The sequence below is a fragment of the Hyla sarda genome, chromosome 2, assembly GCF_029499605.1.
Source record: "Hyla sarda isolate aHylSar1 chromosome 2, aHylSar1.hap1, whole genome shotgun sequence".
NCBI classification, from domain to species: Eukaryota; Metazoa; Chordata; class Amphibia; order Anura; family Hylidae; genus Hyla; species Hyla sarda.
In genome coordinates, this window is record NC_079190.1 from 438,358,063 (window position 1) to 438,378,600 (window position 20,538).

At 42.7% G+C, this 20,538-nt stretch overlaps 1 protein-coding gene across 12 annotated transcripts in view; it reads left to right on the forward strand.

Moving 5' to 3' along the window:
* NCOR1 (nuclear receptor corepressor 1) overlaps positions 1-20,538 on the forward strand; it is a 193,511-nt gene that overhangs the window by 121,507 nt on the left and 51,466 nt on the right. For all 12 annotated transcript variants that reach the window (XM_056559210.1, XM_056559218.1, XM_056559214.1 and 9 more), the window contains 6 exons: positions 3,236-3,375; positions 3,813-3,939; positions 9,890-10,442; positions 10,552-10,681; positions 12,967-13,168; positions 16,245-16,415. In XM_056559210.1, coding sequence (XP_056415185.1) covers positions 3,236-3,375; positions 3,813-3,939; positions 9,890-10,442; positions 10,552-10,681; positions 12,967-13,168; positions 16,245-16,415 — 1,323 coding nt within the window. The remainder of the gene's footprint in view (positions 1-3,235; positions 3,376-3,812; positions 3,940-9,889; positions 10,443-10,551; positions 10,682-12,966; positions 13,169-16,244; positions 16,416-20,538) is intronic.

The following is a 20,538-nucleotide window of genomic DNA, read 5'->3' on the forward strand; positions in this document are numbered from 1 at the left end:
TTGAGATGTGTTTTTTTTTTTTATTTTACATTTTTTTTTTTAAATAAATAATCACAATATTTAAGTTAAAACCGTATTAATGTGCCATGCCCCAAATATGTAACGGTGATGGCTCTAGGAATGTTAATGTTTCCATTCCTATCTCCCCCTTTCCTCTCGGGAAGCTGTGATGTGCATGTGTTTGTATGCATGCTTTTCATCTGCACTTGTGCCGTGATGTCAGGGATTTCCATAAGAGGGTTATGATGCACAAAACAAACAAACAAAAACTATTTTTTTTATTTTTTGAGTGCTTTTTAGGTCATTTGGGGTTTAAAAAAAATAAAATAACAATAGAAGATATTGGATAAAATGAATTGTCTCCCTGCATCTTTGACCTCCCTAAAGAAGGCAAAAAGTCTTTACCCGGGATGACTGGAATAATCCTCCGGTTAATGCAGTCACACAATATGATTAGCAGGGCAGCGGAGAGTTATGGCAGGGCTTGACACATAGCTTTAGTTCACTTCAGGTGAACAGAGCAGGAAGGAAAGAAACTGACAGCCTGTGTGACTTTGGAAGACATTTGCCAGCCGTTGTTTCTGCAATGGGAACTTGGCTCGGACGAAACTTGCTGATGAAAATCTTTTGAGCAAATTGTTGGACGCTTTCAGAAAGTTAAATGTGTTGGTCTGTAGGTGCTTTAACTGTACAGTATAGGTCCACACCGAAAGGTGATGTCTTAGGAGAGAAAGCGTCTGGCAGCAGCTTACCCCTCCTTACTCCATCAAGAACGTTTAGCCCAGCCAGAATGTCAGGTCTATATGGGAAACAAACATTCAGATGACAGCTGTTGAAAGTGCATGGGTTACCACATGTCCAATTGACTCCTAGAAGAAAGGGTTGATGGTTCTTCACTTTGATGTAAGCTTCTTGTAATTTTCCTCTATAGACTGTCTTCTTATTTGGGGTACTGATGTTCAGCAAAGGGTTGCATAGAGGGCCAAGTATGACTGTTCAATGGTTCATCGGCTTGCATTGGGTCCCACATGCATCCCATTGCAGCTTTAAAGGGGTACTCCACTGGCCAGCATTCTGACCATCTGTTCCGAATGCTGTGTGCTCGCTGCAGGGGTTGGCCACGCCCCCTTGTGACATCACGTCACACCCCCTCAATGCAGGTCTATGGGAGGGGGCGTGACGTCTCCTCCCATTGACTTGCATTGAGGTGGTGTGACGACACGAGGGCAGCAAGCACACAGCGTTCGGAACTAAGTGTTCTGAATGCTGGCCAGTAGAGTACCCCTTTAAAAACAAAGCTGGCAAGGGTTACGTTCACTGCAGAATTTGCACAGTAGCTTTTTGGGACCCTTGTGCTTCATAAGTGTTGCGACATTTTTATTCATTGCTTTTTTAAAGCCGCTCGGCCAAGTAATAAAGAAAGTTGCACAAATCATGTTTCTGCTATACGGGCTTTCCATGCGTCGTACGGCCATTTTCCCTAAGACGTTTCGCTGGTTGCATTGTATCATTTATTACTAACATCTGTATTCTACTAACCTTCCGGCATATTATAATTCTATTACTTGCAGGCAGTGTTTGGTCCATGGCATGTTTTATATTTGTCAGAAGGAAATGTAGTTGTATTCTATTCCACAGGGTTTTCATCCTAGTGCGTTACATCTATTACAGATTAGTAAACTCTTCTTAATGTTTTTATGGCGTTTCCAGTCAGTCATCATACGGGGAAGTGCCTGGCATTCCTTTCATTTTTAGAGCCTCGCTAATGGCAAAGCCAAACCTTACGCTGCAGTCACATTCATCCTTGTTAGCTTTGTGTTATGTGTTTGTCTATTGCAGAAATGCATTGTTAGGGTGCATGCACACCACGTTTTTTGCTATCCAGTTCCCGTATACGGTTTTCCTTCAAAAACCGTACTAAAACGTATTGAAAATCGGATGTATTGACTTAACATTGCAAACCGTATTGCAAATGCATCATATGGTTATGTCCGTTTGGCGACTTTTACGGTTGGGCCCGGTTTTTCAGCTGTGTTCGCAACCACAGTATACAGCGTTTTTAGGTCCGGTTGACCAACCGTATCCTAACCGGATATGTTTTTATTAACATGGAAGTCAATGAGAACCGGACTAAACCGTATGTACGGTTGCATCTGTTTTAATCCCTCCGTTTTTTTTATTGCACATGTGCAATGCAAGCCGAAAACACCATCCACCTTCTAGAGTGTTCTTTCTGGAAAAACTTTATTTAAAAACAAGGCGAACATTGACAGACGTATACATTTTTTTAGGGTGAAAACGGATACAACCGGATTAAACCGTACATCACGATTCAAACCGTATACAGGATGATCTATGTGCACACGGTTTAGTACGGTATATTCCGGTTTTTGCCTATTCGTTTTTTTTTTTTTTACAAAAAAAATGATACGGGAACTGGATAGCAAAAACGTGGTGTGCATGCACCCTTATTTAGGGAATTCCGAGTGAATATGGGGCTTATTCAGGACTTTAGCCTCAGCAATGATCAGCTGCTACAGGGGTCTTTATCTCTAGAGCAGTGGTCTTCAACCTGTGGTCCTCCAGATGTTGCAAAACTACAACTCCCAGCATGCCCGGACAGCCAAGGGCTGTCCGGGCATGCTGGGAGTTGAAGTTTTGCAACATCTGGAGGTCCGCAGGTTGAAGACCACTGCTTTAGAGGATCCGGCACATCCCTATTTGTTTAAACCTCTCAATAGTTTTCATGGGCGTTGAAATAAATAAATTTTTTCTTCATCATTGTTGCCGCCAGTTTCCTCAAGTGAATTACAGTTTTTTGCTGGAGGTCTTGGCAGTAAGATATCCTGTGATCAGCTTCTCATCGAACCCCTTTAGCTTTTAGCCGTAACCTGCAGAGATGTCGGTTCTGTCGAGTCCTGTCAGACTTTTCAAACGTGTAACCAAGACTGATGGCAGTACGAGCGGGTGACGTCTATTGTCTCCTTAAAGGCACTCTAAGCTGTGTAACCTATAATTTTCTTTGTGCTCTGGATTTATTCGCATTCTTTCCAGTATCCTGTTATATAACTTTATAAGGTTAAGTATTGTAGGTCTCCTAATTTTAAGATTTTCTCTCTTGGCATCAAACATGTTAACAGTTTATCTTGTGGTTACTGGAAATTACATTGTGCTCAACAAAAGTGTTTCCTTTTAATCCAAAGGGCTCCTATTGGTCTGTTTTGTGTTTTGGCAGGCTTGGTGGAACATGGTCGGAACTGGGGGGCTATTGCCAAGATGGTTGGGACGAAGAGTGAAGCCCAGTGTAAAAACTTCTACTTTAACTACAAGCGGAGACACAACCTGGACAACTTGCTGCAGCAGCACAAACAGAGAGTGAGTATGGATGGTCGGATAGTGTTCCTGACAAACAGTTAAAGGGGTACTCCACTGGCCAGCATTCAAAAGTAAATGTTCCGAACACTGTTTTCGTGCTGCAGGGGTTGGTTACCCCCCCCTAGTGATATCACGGCCAAGCCCCCTTAATATTTACTTCCGAGCGCTATCCAGTGGAGTACCCCTTTTAAAGGGGTTGCATATCACAATGATTTTCTTGAAAAATAACTTTATATTAGCAATACTTCCCTTTTATATTGTGGGAGCACCCCTTCACTGGCCTGTCACAACTCAAGCCCTTTCCTTCTACTCATACATTGTCAGGAGCACGGCGCTGTATAGTAGCACTGCAAACTCATTAGGTGGTCCCTTCTTCCAGTAGATCTAGTATTGTATAAACACTTTGCTCAGTAATATAGAAGACTTCTCTGTTGCAGTCTCCTCGAAGGCCACGAGAGGAGAGAGATGTCTCACAGAGTGAAAGTGTGGCCTCTACTGTGTCCGCCCAGGAAGATGAAGAAAACGAAGGCTCGAATGATGAGGAGAACCCAGAAGACAGCGATGGTAATTTTTAATTGTTTAGACAGTTTGTTTATTTACAATAGTATACAGTAAGATGAATTATGAAGTCAAAAGACAAATGTACATGTTATCAAAAAGACCAGTAATGTCACTGCCCTGAGGGTTTAGTCATACCAGTAATACAACATGCTTGAGTATATACATAGGTGCTTACCATTATTTTTTATAGAGGTGAAATGAATGAACCTTTAAACAAGGAGGAACATTCATGGTAGTCAATGTTGGCACCCCTGAAATTTTTCAAGAAAATGAAGTATTTCTCACAGAAAAGGATTGCAGTAACACATGTTTTGCTATACACATGTTAATTCCATGTGTATTGGAACTAACCCAAAAAAGGGAGGAAAAAAAAGCAAATTGGTCATTCACACCAAACTCCAAAAATGGGCTGGACAAAATTATTGGCACCCGTAACTTAATATTTGGTTGTACACCCTTTGGAAAAAATAACTGAAATCAGTCGCTTCCTATAATCATCCATAAGCTTCTTATACCTCTCAGCCGGAATGTTGGACCACTCTTCCTTTGCAAACTGCCCCAGGTCTCTCTTATTGGAAGGGCACCTTTTCCCAACAGCAATTTTAAGATCTCTCCACAGGTGTTCAATGGGATTTAGATCTGGACTCATTGCTGGCCACTTCAGAACGCTCCAGTGCTTTGTTGCCATCCATTTCTGGGTGCTTTTTGACATATGTTTGGGGTCATTGTCCAGCTGGAAGACCCAAGATCTCGGACGCAAACCCAGCTTTCTGACACTGGGCTGTACAGTGCGACCCAAAATCTGTTGGTAATACTCAGATTTCATAATGCCTTGCACACATTCAACCCAGTGCCAGAGGCAGCAAAACTACCCCAAAACATCATTGAACTTCCACCATATAACACTGTAGGTACTGTGTTCTTTTCTTTGTAGGCCTCATTCCTTTTTTGGTAAACAGTAGAATGATTTACTTTACTAAAACACTCTATCTTGGTCTCATCTGTTCACAAGACTTTTTCATAGAAGGATTTTGACTTCATTTTGGCAAAAAATTTATTCTTGCTTTTTTATGTTTATTGTGTCAGGAGTGGAGTCCTCCTGGGTCTCCTGCCATAGCATTTCATTTCATTTAAATGTTGACAGATAGTTTGCATGGACACTGATGCTCCCTGAGCCTGCAGGACAGCTTGAATATCTTTGGAACTTGTTTGGGGTTGCTTATCCACCATCCGGACTATCCTGCGTTGACACCGTTCATCAATGTTTCTCTTGCGTCCACGGCCAGGGAGATTAGCTACAGTGCCATGGGTTGTAAACTTCTTGATAATGTTGGGCACTGTGGACAAAGGCAAATCTAGATCTCTGGAGATGGACTTGTAACCTTGAGGTTGTTGATATTTTTCCACAATTTTAGTTCTCAAGTCCTCAGACAGTTCTCTTCTCCTCTTTCTGTTGTCCATGCTTAGTGTGGCAAATACAGACACACAATGCAAAGACTAAGTGAAGTTCTCTTCTTATTTATCTCTCTATGTGCTTTCAGGTGTGATTTTTATATTGCCCAAAACTTTTACTTGCCCCAGGTCAGTTTAAAGGAGCATCACATGCTGGAAGCAATCTTATTTTAAAGGGTGCCAATAATTTTGTCCAGCCCATTTTGGAGCTTGGTGTGACATTATGTCCAATTTTCTTTTTTTCCTCCCTTTTTTTGTTTAATTCCAATACACACAAAGGGAATAAACATATGTATAGCAAAACATGTGTTACTGCAATCCTTTTCTGTGAGAAATATTTCATTTTCTAGAAAACTTCAGGGGTGCCAACATTTACGGCCATGACTGTATGTGTTAGTTTCATGCTAGGCTACCTTCATAGTGGTGACAGGCCTGTCCTGCTGTGTCTGGTCTGTAATCCAGCTTAGATCGTTGAGGCCCTGTGCTATCTAAGGATTTGTTCCATTGGTGGTGCATCCTATGAAAGCATAGCCCTACTCACTTCATGCAAAGCACCTGCTATCATGCCTTCAGACACCTGACAACTTGGGGAACACAATTTATAGCTAGATATTGGGCACATCATGTGCTGCAGTTCAGTATTAAATGGGGTTGTCTCATCATGCTTGATATGACGTGTGGGGAGACGTAACTGCATACAGGGCAGGACAGTTTCTAAGATAACTGGCTGACGCTCACAGTCCTATTTTGACTTATTGGATATGTGTAAATACTCACTGGGCATCCGACAGTTTCCTTGGCAGTCCAACAGTCCAGTATGCATTTGCTTCTTTCCCTGCCCAGTGCCATAATACAAATGTTGTCTTTAAAATGTCTGTCTGTGGTTGGGCATAGAAAGAGGTGAAATGTCTTAGTGTAGGCTCATATCTGCATCAGAGGCACTGTTCAGTACATCTAATTCAGAATCCAGTCAATCCTGTCAAATGAACAGACACCATGCTGGAAGCTCAACAGATTAGTGGGGTCAGTCAGGCTCCGTTGGTGTCCGGTGAGTGGGGGAGATTTATCAAAACCTGTCCAGAGGAAAAGTTGTCCAGTAGCCCATAGCAACCAATCAGATAGCTTCTTTCATTTTTGAAAAGGCCTCTGCAAAATGAAAGAAGCCATCTGATTGGTTACTATGGGCAACTGAACAACTTTTCCTTAGCACAGGTTTTGATAAATCTCTCCCAGTGACTTTGTATGTTGCAACTGAGACCCTGAGTGGAGCCTCTAACACAGACATGAACTTAACCTTATGTGACACTTTCTGCCAGACTGATATTTATTTTCTTTGCAGTGGGTGTAGGCTAAAGGGGCAGTAAACTCTTGTGTCGGCCTATCTGCGACAAACTGTCTATGGCTTATGCAATGTTTATCCAGCCTGCATTCATCTTAAAAAATATCAGTGGAATAACGACTGAGCATATTGAAATTCATCATGCCTAATAGTTTGTTCTTAAATGGGTACTCCGCCCCTAGGCATCTTATCCCCTATCCAAAGGATAGGGGATAAGATGTCTGATCGTGGGGGGGTCCTGCCGCTGGGGATCCCCGCTATCTTGCATACATCACCCCAGACATCTGGTGCACGGGGAGAACTTTGCTCCTCACCGGATGACTGGTGATGCAGCGGAGGCCCGTGACGTCACAGCCACGCCCCTTCAATGCAAATCTATGGAAGGGAGCATGATGGCTGTCACGCCCCCTCCCATAGACTTGCATTGAGGGGGTGTGGCCAGGACGTCAGAAGCCTCCAGCACTGCACTCGACGCTCTAAAGGAGTGCCAGGTTCAGCAGAGAGATCGCGGGGGTCCCCAGCGGCGGGACCCCTGCGATCAGACGTCTTATCCTCTATACTTAGGATAGGGGATAAGATGTCTAGGGGCAGAGTACCCCTTTAAGGCAAGATTAGCTGCAGCCAGAGAAGTTTGACAGCAACTTACATATTGCATGTACAACCACACCGATCATGCATGTGTGTAGTGAATTCGCTAGATATAGCTCTGTTTTGCTAAACAATTTTCAGCCACATGAAACATTATCAACCATGTGTAGTACTTCCCTTAGGCCAAGTTTTTGTAGCTTTTTTTAACATGTGATTATTTTTTAAATAGTTTTTTTCATAGTGAACTCTTTTAACACCTTAAGGACTCAGCCTATTTTGGCCTTAAAGCGGTACTCCGCCCCTGGCATCTTATCCCCTATCCAAAGGATAGGGGATAAGATGTTAGATCGCCGGGGTCCCGCTGCGGCACCCCACTATCATTACAGCACAGAGCGAGTTCGCTCTGTGCGTAATGACGGGCGATACAGGGGCCGGAGCAGCGTGACGTCATGGCTCCGCCCCTCGTGACATCACAACCCGTCCCCTTAATGCAAGTCTATGGCAGGGGGCGTGTCGACCGCCACGCCCCCTCCCATAGACTTGTATTGAGGGGGGGGGCCGTGACGTCACGAGGGGCGGAGCCGTGACATAACGATGCTCTGGCTCCTGTATTGCGATCTCGCTCTGTGCAGTAATGATAGCGGGGTGCTGCAGTGGCGATCCCCGGGTCCCCAGCAGCGGGACCCTGGCGATCTGACATCTTATCCCCTATCCTTTGGATAGGGGATAAGATGTCTAGGGGCGGAGTACCCCTTTAAGGACTCAGACAATTTAATTTTTACAAAAAATTAATTAAAAAGTGGATGGAGGGCTGCACACTATAAATGTATAGTTTAACTGGGCCGAGGTGCTGAGATACACTTTACCCGTAGTGCCAAAAGAAACTAGTAATAACATTAAGAAATTCAGACCTCTAGGCACAGTTAGTATTTTGTGCTAGTGTGTGTGGGGGAAAAAATGAGATGGGAGATGTGGCTGGTATCTAAATATAATGTGCTTTATTCAAATATATTGCCAATATAGTCAGTAATAAAATCCAGTCTCTGAGCAGGGCCCTTGTTACAGAGATAATGATATATATAGGTTAAAAGCAATATAGCATCATGCAACATAAAAAATGGTTTTAAAATGATGGTACCAGTCTTTGACAAGGAAAAAATTAAATCACTTGTAGAATGATGTGTAATAAAAATAGGGTAGAAATAGTAGCAGCGCTGTAAATACGATTGTGGTTTGTAGCAGTCTAATGCGTAAGGAATGAATACGATGAAATATAGCGTTGTGCAGATTGGCACGGGTGCTGGTGCTCACAGCGCACCCGGCCTGGTAGAAATACCTGCAGTCTTCTTAGGTGTTTGTTCCGTCTTTGTTGTGGATATCCTGGCACGTAGGTCTGTGGTGGCAGGTGGCTCGGAGCTGCGTCCGGCCCTGGATGGATGAGTTGACAGCAGCGGGGATGTGGGATCGCGGGAGCGGGGATATGCAGATCACTTGCTGCGGCCACTTCCTCGTACTGTGGCAGTTATTCAGTGAATGGTGGTCCGCTGAGCAGGGGACTCCAGCGCTTGAGAATGGAGAATCAATCCTTGTCAAGAGTTAGAAACGGCAAAGTGGATTACTGGGTGATAGTTAATAGCCAGATGCGTTTCGGGGAGTTCTCCCCGAAACGCATTGATCACGGCATCTGAGGGGTTAATGGCGGACATCCGCGCGATTGCGGATGTCAGCCATTACCAGCGGGTCCCTGCCGCACATGACTCGAGCATCGCTCCCATGCTCGTGGTTATGTATAGGACGTAAATGTACATCCTTGTATGTGAAGTACTACATCACCAGGACGTGCATTTACATCCTTAAGGGGTTAAGAGACGTGAGAGTTCACATGTGTGAAGAGAGTATTATTATAGATTTATTTTACTGGGTAGTAAAGCTAAACATTTACACATACTCTCTGCTTAGCTTTCTTGTAATGTTAGCAAGAAATTGCATTCCGCTTTTCTGGAGACAGAGAAGTCCCATCGGTGTCCTTTTGGTGTACCAAAGTGAATGATGCCATGTACTTGGAGAACTTGTGGCTGACTAACAAAGATGCGGACATAGAGTTCCTAAGCACATGGCAAGATTGGAATCATTTCCAAAGTTCTTTGGAATACGAGACAATGAGTGAGCAAGGTTAAAGGGAGGAATGGAGGGAGACAGAGGAGAGGAAAGGGAAGTGAGAGGAGACATAGGGGAGGGATCGGGGGGATGAGGGTAGATGGGAGGGTTAGACACTGCTTACAGATAAGCACTATATAAATTTCTCAATATGTCGGGTGCAATGTATAGTCAGACTTTTTTTTCTGTCTTTTTTATTTGAATGTTGTTGAAACTGAAATAAAGAATAAAATAAAAACATTGTCCCTTTATTAGATCTGAGCTTGGTTTAGGTTAAGCCCCTGAAATCTTTTTTTTCTGCAGGTATTGCAGTAGCCCTAGCTTGTGAGGGGGAATAGCTATTTGTAGACTGTAGTTGTAGATTTCTTGCTAGCCTGTCTCTTGACATTTATCATTCACTATTACATTTTGTTACAGGTGGAGAAAACAGTTCAGACACTGAAAGCGCTCCATCCCCATCACCTGTGGAAGGGGCTAAACAAGCTGATGAAACATCCGACCAAACCACTTCTATACTACCTAAAGCTGCTTCTCCTGAGCAAGACCCTTCTAGCAAACCTGCACCTTGCGCATCTCCCTCTCCTGCTACACAAAGTGCAAAGACTCCTGAGAACACGTATCCAGAGTTACAGGTAAAAGAAGAAATAAACCCTGAACCTGAGGAGGCCATGGAGGTTGGGGAGAGGAACGACTGTTCAGAACCTAAAGCAGCTCCTAGCCTTCAAATTAATACCAAAGTGGAACCTGTTGAGGCTGATGTGAAGCTTCCAGAAAGTGCCCAAGTAAAAATAGAGGAAGATACCAAAGACAGAGAGCTGGAAAGGAGTAACGACAAACCAGAACCTGTAGATATGGAGTATTCCTCCAACCAGTTGCCAACCCATGAAAGGCCGGATTCACATTCTGACAACGATTCCAGTGCCACGTGCAGTGCAGATGAAGAAGTAGATGGGGAGCCTGATAGGTCAAGGTGAGGGTGGTCCTGCTGAAGTACAGTTTGGGCTGTGTTTCCTAAAGATTGGAAGTTGTGTGATATTTGGATGAGAAGTGCATTTTATCATACTTGTTTCCTCTTTTAGGGTGTACACAATTGAACCCAAGCCGTCAATGTTGAACCCTGCTGGAGCTATTCTCATGTCCTCTTCAATGAAGCAAAGCACGTTGGATCTACAGCAGTTGCATCATCGTGCTGCTGTTATACCACCAATGGTAAATGTTGCTTCAATGTGTCTGCTCGTAGGAGCATATTGCCGCTCTGAGCAGGCACATCTAAAGGCAGCATGTAGCGGTCCTTCAGCGGTGAATCCGCAGTGTAAAATATGCTGTGGATCTGCCTGTGTGTACGTAGCCTTTTTGGGGAAAAAGGGGTGTTTTTTTTTATTTTTTATTTTTATTTTTATTTATTTTTTGCTTTTTTTTAATTTTTTATAAGAGAGGGGGCTATATATACTTTTTTATTTAAACTTTTTTGAAAAGGGGGTGATGCAAATTTTTTATTGGGAATGGGTTAATTCACATTTAATTTTTTTTTTTTTACAATTTTCTTTTCTTCACTTTTTTTTTTTTAGTCCTTATAGGGGACTATTACATGCAATCTGTGGATTGCATACACTGATTAATGTTATACCATAGCATAGCAGTGATCAGTGTTATCAGCGCTCCTTTACTAATGCCTGCCATGGCTGGCTGCAGTAAAGGACCGACGGATGCATGGAGCAGGGTAAGGGACCTCTGGCCGCTCTCACAGCTCATCGGGACACCGCGATTTCACCGCTGTGCTCCCGATCAGCATCCCTGAGCTAACTGGCAGTACATACCAGGACTTCTAGACGCCGCAATCAACTTTGATCGCGGCATCTAAAGAGTTAATGCGGGTCCCAGCTATGATGTGTGCTGAGCGTACTGCATAGCTCGGGAGCTGAGAGTGCAGGCGGCTTACCACACCTCCGTGATACCTGCCGGCGGGACTCCCGCCAGCAGGTATCCGATCGGGTATCGGGGACATTTGCATGAGTACAATGTCCAGTATCTGTCCCGAACCAGTATCGGTATCGGGAAATCCCTACATTGCAGCCTTGTATACTACTGTTGCCACTGTATATTTAGCAGTTTTAGAGCTGTTGTAGCAGTGTCTCTCTCTCTCCTGGTAGATGTGCCAATATAGCCTTGCATTTATGTGTCATAGAAAACTGTGTGTGTGTCTGATATATAATACTCTATGATGTAAATGACTGTCCATCCAGCACTGATTCCTGCTGCAAATCCCTAATTCTTGAGAACACTCGCACAGCCTTTTGTTTTAACACTACTGGGATTTGTGCACACGACTGGGCTGATCACAGCATCTATGATGTTGACAGGGGGAGGGTGCTCCCCCTGTTCACTAATGGCGGCGCCAGAGGCTGAATCGCACAGGCTGTAGTGTGTGCAGCTCGGCAGATCATACTGTGCTGCAGTACAAATCTATTGCAGAATAGTATAACCTGTAAAAATATACATATACATACTAGGTACTGCTATGTCCGTAATAACGTGTACTATAAAGCTATAATGTAAATTATCCTGCACGGTGAACACTGTAAAGAAAAGAAAAACGCAAGATTAGCCAATTTTGGTGCAAATAGCAGAATAAAAAAGATCAAAAGGTAGCATGTGTTGCAAAAATAATACCAATAAAAAGTACAGCTTGTCCCGCAAAAAAATAAGACATCACTCAATGGGGTCGGACAAAAAATTTTAAAGTTACGGCTGTCGGAAAATGGTAACACAAAAAAGGGTAAAAAAAGAATTTTGCTCAGAAAAGGAAAAAGAACATAAAAAGCTATATAAAATGGGTATCCCCCAACCCACAGAATAAATATAACATCACTTTTACCGCACAGTGAACACCATAAAATAAATAGATAAAAAAAATGCTGCATGTGTCAACAAAAATGCACCACTTATATAAAGTACAATATGTCACGAAAAAATGATCTCAGAATCGCTCCGCTCAGAAAAAGCGTTCTAAAGTTATTACACATGTCAAATTTTATACTCGCACACACCGCGGCTGCTCTCGACCTAGCTTAGGGAGCAGCTGTGATTACACTGCGCATGCGCGCAGAGACTCTTACATTGCAGCAGTGTGTCTGCTCGTAGCAGCGGGTTGCCGCTCCGAGCAGGCACATCTGAGACACACTGTAGGGGTCCATCATCAGCGCATCCGCAGCTTAAAATACTCTGTGGATCCGCCCGTGTGAACGAGCCCAAGGGGTAGGGTCACAAATGCCGTATTTTGCTGCGTATTTGCTACTGTGTATTTTTCTACCCATTGTAGTCTATGGGTCGCAAAATCAGCTGTGTATTTTGCTACCCATTGAATACGCAGCCAAATACGGCATGTGTGACCCCCACCCTTAGGCTACATTTCTAAACAGGCTTTTTCTGGTGCTTTTTAGATATGTCACTGCAGTTTTCACCTAGCCTGTTTTTTTTTTGTTTTTTTTTTTCAGGTTTCTTGCAGCCCTGGAAATTTAGCAACAGGAGCACCAATCTCAGCAAACACTTACTCACTGTACCAGCGACATTTTCAGTCTTTGCATGAAAACAACTTGCTAGAAGAGCAAAGGCAGAGACAAGAACAGCTCAATATGGAGACCAGAAGATCGGCCAGTCCAGCGAATCTGTCCAAGAGTCCGAGTATTGACTGGGAAGGTAACTACTTGATCTAGGTTTTGAGGATTTTGCTTTGCAAAAAAAACTAAACCCTATGGGGGAGATTTATCAAAACCTGTCCAAAGGAAAAGTTACTTGGTTGCCCATAGCAACCAATCAGATTGATTCTTTCATTTTTCTTAGCCTTTTTAAAAATGACAGAAGCGATCTGATTGGTTGCTATGGGCAACTCTTCCTCTGGACAGGTTTTGATAAATGTCCCTCTATATGTTCTCCTGTGTGCAGCTGTTCATAGCATCTGTATACAGTGGTGTGTGTTTACCTGCAGATGTACTGGGAAATTACACCTTACTACAAGCACACAGTAAAGCCTGCATATCCCAATGAGAATGCATTGTGCACCCTTTAGATCTGAAACCTTCTGAGGTCTTATCTCTGAGTGATTATACACTGAGCAGAGAAACTGATGTGAGCGGCCATGTGCTGTTTCTCTCATCGGGAAGTTTTCATCGGATTATGTGGATATGGATCACTCTGCAGCTGGATCTTGTCCAGGCTCTTGTAATATTGGCAGTGGCTCTGCTGTTCTGTTATAAATGTTGCTGCACAAATCCCAGAATATTTACCCTGGCACTTGACCACTAAAGGCTTTCTGCCAACTAAGACTGTTTTCACATGAGGTAACAAACATGTTGAGAACCTTATCTTTCGTGGCTGGTTAATCATTACTGGCTATGCTGTAAGCAATGTTTTATGAATATTTGACCTGGGATACTCTATATCGGTGTTCCCCAAACTGTGTCAATTCAGCCGTTGCAAATCTTTAACTCCCTGCATGCCTTGTAGTTTTGCAAAATGGCAGTGAGCCACAGGTTGGGGCAAACTGTTCAGGATTATAAATTAATGTAGATAGATGTGTTACTTACAGGAGAGTTTTTTATCATGCAGGGCAACTCTGCTTCTGTTCATATTTCAAGAAAGTGGCAAAAAAAATGGGAGGGAGATGGACATTGTTTTATAAATTTTGTATAACTCCCATAAACATTAACCACTTAAGGACTCAGGGCGTACCTGTACGCCCTGAGTCCGCTCCCTTTCTATAACAACGGCCGGGACCGGGGCTAATAACGTGCGGCACTAATCGTGGTGCCGCGCATTATTAACCCTTTAGACACAGCTTTCAAAGTTGATCGCCGCATTTAAGGTGAATGTAAACTAGCTCAGTGGGCTGTTAGGGTCCGCTGCGGCAAAATCACGGTGTCCCAAACAGCTGCAGGACACAAGGAGGGTCCCTACCTTCCTCCTGTGTGTCTGATCGCCAAATGACTGCTCCGTGCCTGAGATCCAGGCATGAGCAGTCAAGCAGCAGAATCATCGATCAATGTTATCCTATGGGATAACAATGATCAGTGTTAGGCTGCATTCACATCTCATTTTTGCAATACGGTTCCTGTATCAGGTTTTTTGTAAAAAACAAAGCAAAAAAAAGTATGTCTCAAAACCGGACCCAACCGTGTACAACCGTATATACCTCTGTACGGTTTTAAACCATATACGGTTTGAAAATGGATGTCCGGTTGCATACTGTTTAATATGTTTTTTAAAGAAGAAAAAACGGTTACGGTTTTGTGTTTGTCCTTAATTAAAGTTCTTCTTGTTCTATTTGTGGGAAGAACTTTCGGCTTGCACTGCACATGTGCAAACTGCAAAACCGTATTGTGTAAACCAGATGGAACTGTACGCACATTGACCACCATTTAAAAAAAAAAAAACGTATACGGGTTGTATCCAGTTTTTCACCCGGACATAAAACTGTAGTAGGCTACAGTTTTGTGTACGGGAAAAAATTACGGATAAAACCGTAAATGATGCAAAACGTACACAACTGGATGCTACGTTTGGCATACGGTTTTCAATTACATGTCTATACATATGGTTTTCAATACGGTTCCATACGGTTTTTACACTGAAACTGGATACGGGAACTGTATTGCAAAAACGAATTGTGAATGCAGCCTAAGCGATCAGTGTGTGCAGGGTTATAGCCTCCCATGGGGCTATAACATTGCAAAAAAAAAAGTTTATAAAGATCATTTAACCCCTCCCCTAATAAAATAAATCACCCCCCTTTTCCCTTTAAAAAAAAAAAAAAAAAAACTGTGTAAATTAAACATAAACATATTTGGTATAACCGCATGGGGAAATGTCCGAATTATAAAAATATATAGTTAATTAAACTGCACGGTCAATGGCGTACGCGCAAAAAAATGCCAAAATAGCATATTTTTTGTCACTTTTTATATCATGAAAAAAATATATAAAAGCGATCAAAAAGACCAGTCAATGCAAAAATGGTACCGCTAAAAACTTCAGATCGCGGCGCAAAAAATTAGCCCTCATACCGCCCCATATGCGGAAAAATAAAAAAGTTATAGGGGACAGAAGATGACCATTTTAAACGTATAAATTTTACTGCAAGTAGTTATGATTTTTTCCAGAAGTACGACAAAATGAAACCTATATAAGTAGGGTATCATTTTAACCTACAGAATAAAGATAAGGTGTTATTTTTACTGGAAAAAGCACTGCGTAGAAATGGAAACCCCCAAAACGTACAAAATGGTGTTTTTTTTCTTCAATTTTGTCGCGCACTGATTTTTTCTTTTTTAGGTTTTGCCGTAGATTTTTGTGTAAAATGACTGATGTCATTACAAAGTAGAATTGGTGGCGCAAAAAATAAGCCATAATATGGATTTATGGTGCAAAATTAAAAGTTATGATTTTTTAAAGGTAAGGAGGAAAAAATTAAAGTGCAATAACGAAAAAAAAAAAAAAACATGGTCCTTAAGGGGTTAAGGGTGTCCTTTGTTAACAAACAGTAATATTAGTTTTCCACCCTGCAGTGCCCTGGCTTGTATGACTCTTGTTAGCCTGTTAGCATTGGGTCTGGATGTTGCGCTTACTTTCTATTCTTTAATATGATGATGGGAACAAAACTAGCTGCCAAAACCTGTTACGGTCTGGTGGTGTCTTTTGTCTTGTGTTTTTTTATTTTTTACAGGGTGCAGTTTGTCAAGACCTCTCACAAGGCAACTAATTTTTTTTTTTTTGGCAGGAAAACCTGTGTATATGCCTTATTCCACAGAAGTCAAGCGAGCCCTGGAGCACGAAGCTCAAATGCAAAATGTTGCACGGTCCATTTCCCCATATAGGATGTCTCCAAGAGAAGTTAACAAAGCTTCCCCCCAGGCAGACCTGAATCCTGTCCGCTACTGTGTCCCTCCAGGTACTGCTGACTTTCACTCAGATTTCAGACTTTTTGTTTTCACCATTATTACTTTTAGAAATTTTCGAAGATTTCTGGCTGCATGAGCAATCGTCTCAAAAAACTTGATAAAATTGGCTTTCTCGCAAAGTGTGTTAAAAGAATGACTTGCAGCATGTATAGTGTGAGGTACTCAACCTGAGTAAGCGGACCTGAAAAAGAAATTAGGTGAAGGTCTGAGCTGAACACGAAGGTTCACACCTAGTGGCTGCGCTTCCGAAAGAGACACTGTCTCTTGTGAAACATCATTAACCTAATATTAAGTCATAGGGTAAAATGTGCAAATGAAGTGTGTACAATGTAGATCTACATTCCCCAATGTGACCAGAACAATGTTAAGGATATGCTGGGAGATGAAGCTGCAAAAAAATTAGAAAGGTTTTCATACATCTCCTTTCATTATACAAAAGAGGATAATGTCTAGCGCCAGACTCTGGAACAACACTTTATTGGAAAGCCACAAAAGACATGGTAACTAGTCGAATAAGGTGACACGTTTCGGCCTCACAGGAAGGCCTTAGTCATAGGTATGACTAAGGCCTTCCTGTGAGGCCGAAACGCGTCACCTTACCTAGTGATGGGCGATATACTGGTTCATACCCAATACCGTTTTTGTTTTTTTTTATTCTGTACGATATGAATTTTTCCTATACCGCAATACCGTTTGGGCCCCTCCCCCCCCCCCCCCCCCTTTGAATGAATGATCAGCTGCAGCGCTGTCCCCACATCTAATCAAATGTGACCTGTGGGTGCTGCACCCCCCCCCCCCCCCATCCTCCTGTGAGCCGCCGGCACTTTAAATGAATTGTTGCGTGCCACGGCGCTGGAAATGATTAATAAAGGACATCTGTACTGATTAATTTTACATATTCCTGTGCCCAGGCTGCAAAAATAAACAAAAAAATTTTGACTCTCCTTCCTACGTTCCCCCGTTGCTCCAGTATCGGCCTCACTGTTCTCCGCTGCAATCTTCATGCTACTTCCTGGGGACGGGAACGTCACCGAGCCGTCAGCGTATCACCGGCCGAGGCAGGACATCGCTGTGGCCGGTGATACGCTGACGGCTCGGTGACGTTCCAGTCCCCAGGAAGCAGCATGAAGATTGCAGCGGGGAACAGTGAGGCCGATACTTTTTGCATATTGCTAAGAGCCTAAGTTGACGTCTGGTCCGTGCAATGCTGCTGGGGTGAGCTGAATGCATCTTCTACATCTCATTTCATTATACGGGGATAACCGCACTCAGCAGATGGTCAGGACAAAATTAGCATTTATATCCGGTAACAAACAATGTCTGGAGTCATTCACTTTCCCTTTTCTTCATTTCTCCCAGACCACCATCCTCCACCTTAGTTCCCTCTTATATCTCATCTATGCAGACTTTGCTGCCACTAGATACTTGCATCTTCACCATTTATACTAGGGCTCACACTTTGACCATAAATATTTTAGTGCCGCACACTGTCCCCTTAAAGATAATACAGCCACTTAATGTGCCCTGAATACAATATTGCCACACACTGTGCCCTCTAAAGATCATACTGCCCTACACTGTACTATTTATAATATAGCCACTTATTGTGCTCAGTACAATACTGCCACATGCTGTCCCCCTTAGTATAATATTGCCACACACTGGTCCCTGAACCGAATTATGCCACTGTGCCCCTTAAAACAACAAATGATGCTACTGTGCCATTTTGTCCCCTAATGAACTATGCCACTGCCTCCCTAATAACCTGTGCTCTTGTGTCCTAACCTGTTGCTCTCTAGCTGTGGCAAACTACATCTCTAATCTTGCACCGACAGACGTTTTGCAGTAAATGTAGTGCTACAGGTTGGAGAACATGTCGCCCTGAAAAACTCCCCTGTCCCTGCTCCCGCTTTGCATTGCTGCTGCGGCCTCTTTTAATCAGACCTGGTCAGGCTGCATCATAGAGGAAGCGTGGAGCCGCCGAAGAGGGAACAGTGTTCTCTCGCTGTGGTCCGGCGTTCAGCCATTTTCATTGTAACAATCTCTTAAAGACACTAATACAGTGGCATGCAAGGAGAGCAGTTACCAGTTCCACGAACCAGCTGCCAGTCTGTACAATTGACAGCCGCGGTTCAGATCATGGCCCGCCAGTTGGTTACACCTGATACTTTACATAGAATAGTGTTTTCCAACCAAGGTCCCTCCACGCTGTTGCAAAACTACAACTCCCAGCATGCCCGGACAGCCGAAGGCTGTCCGGGCATGCTGGGAGTTGTAGTTTTGCCACAGCTGGAGGCAACTGGGAGTTGTAGTTTTGCCACAGCTGGAGGCACGCTGGTTAGGAAACACTGGCATAGAAGTTCATACTGGTTCCCACTGCTGACATGGCAAACTCAATGTATCCCCTGTGTTTGTCATCATCTATACTCAATGGAGACATTTTCCCTTCTATTTCAGTAATCTCCAGTGTAACTTATGAGCTACATCCTGTTGAAATACTGTTGGATATAAAATCAAATTCACTGTCTAGTAATGGGGACTAGAATACCAATAAAGGGTTACTCCGCAGCACCAGCATGTTCTGAAGGCTTGGAGTGGGGGGTCGGGATCCCTGCGATCAGACATCTTATCCTCTATTCTTTGGTTAGGGGATAAGCTGTCTAGGGGCAGAGTAACCCTTTTATGGCCTTCCTGAGTGACCTAAATGGCTCAACCTTTATGAGCCAAGGGAGTCCACAAAGAGTTTACTGGCTGCAGTTTTATTCTGTTGATGATTTTAGGTTGTGCAACAAGGACACCTACTGGTGGGAGGGAGGTAATGCAAAGTATTTTCAACAAACATTTGCCAGTGTTAAACTACAGCATGTATAGACAGGGAAGTGTTGTGGGGTAGTGTGTGGGATATTGGGGTTAACTGTGCCCTTTGCATACTGTGTTTTGTAATGTTGGTTATATGTTAAAAATACATCTGGTTATTTTTTTTTTACTTCTAGGTCAGATTGATGCTACTGTATAAGCTTACAGAAGCATCTATTGCCCTTTTTGCCATCTCTGTGTATACAGACAAAATTGATGGTACCCTTCTGTTAAAGACAGAAAACCCCACAATGCTCCTTGACATAACTTATGATACCCGTAGAAAGGATAGGAAATAATTTGACAATAGGGACATGTTAAACTAAAGTGTTTCCTGTAATGGTGTCACATGTGTCTCCAAACCTGTCAGCTGCCTATTTAATGGGTGAAAAGTAGTCACTGCTGGTGGGATCATGGTGTGTATCACATTGATCATCGACCACAGAAAGCCAAAAAGATAACAAAAAAGAAAATTATAGACAAATATGATAAAAGCTATAAGACAATCTTGAAAGTAAATCATATAAAAAAGCAGGACTGGATTTTGCCATAATACATATTGACAAGCTAAGAATATCCATTGGACAAATGAGATAAAACTGGAGGTTTTTGGCAAGTCATATCAGCTCTATGTTCACAGACCCAAATATAAAGCATACAAAAAAATAGAACACTCCAACTACTGTGAAGAATGGAGGAGGCTTAGTTACATTTTGGGACTGCTTTGCATAGGGTGGCACAGGGTGTCTTAAAGGGGTTATCCAGGAAAAAACTTTTTTTTATATATGTCAACTGGCTCCAGAAAGTTACAGATTTGTAAATGACTTCTATTAAAAAAAATCTTAATCCTTTCAGTACTTATGAGCTTCTGAAGTTAAGGTTGTTCTTTTCTGTCTAAGTGCTCTCTGATGACACCTTTCTCGGGAAACGCCCAGTTTAGAAGAGGTTTGCTAGGGGGATTTGCTTCTAAACTGGGCGGTTACCGAGACACGTGTCATCAGAGAGCACTTAGACAGAAAATAATAACCTTATCTTCAGAAGCTCATAAGTTCTGAAAGGATTAAGATTTTTTAATAGAAGTAATTTACAAATCTGTTTAACTTTCTGGAGCCAGTTGATATATAAAAAATTTTTTTTCCTGGAATACCCCTTTAATACTGTGTAGGGTATAATAAAATTTCAACTCCATATAGGAATAAAAAGAATACCGGCACAGTGGATGCCAATGGGATTGAATAGATACATTTGATGTATAAA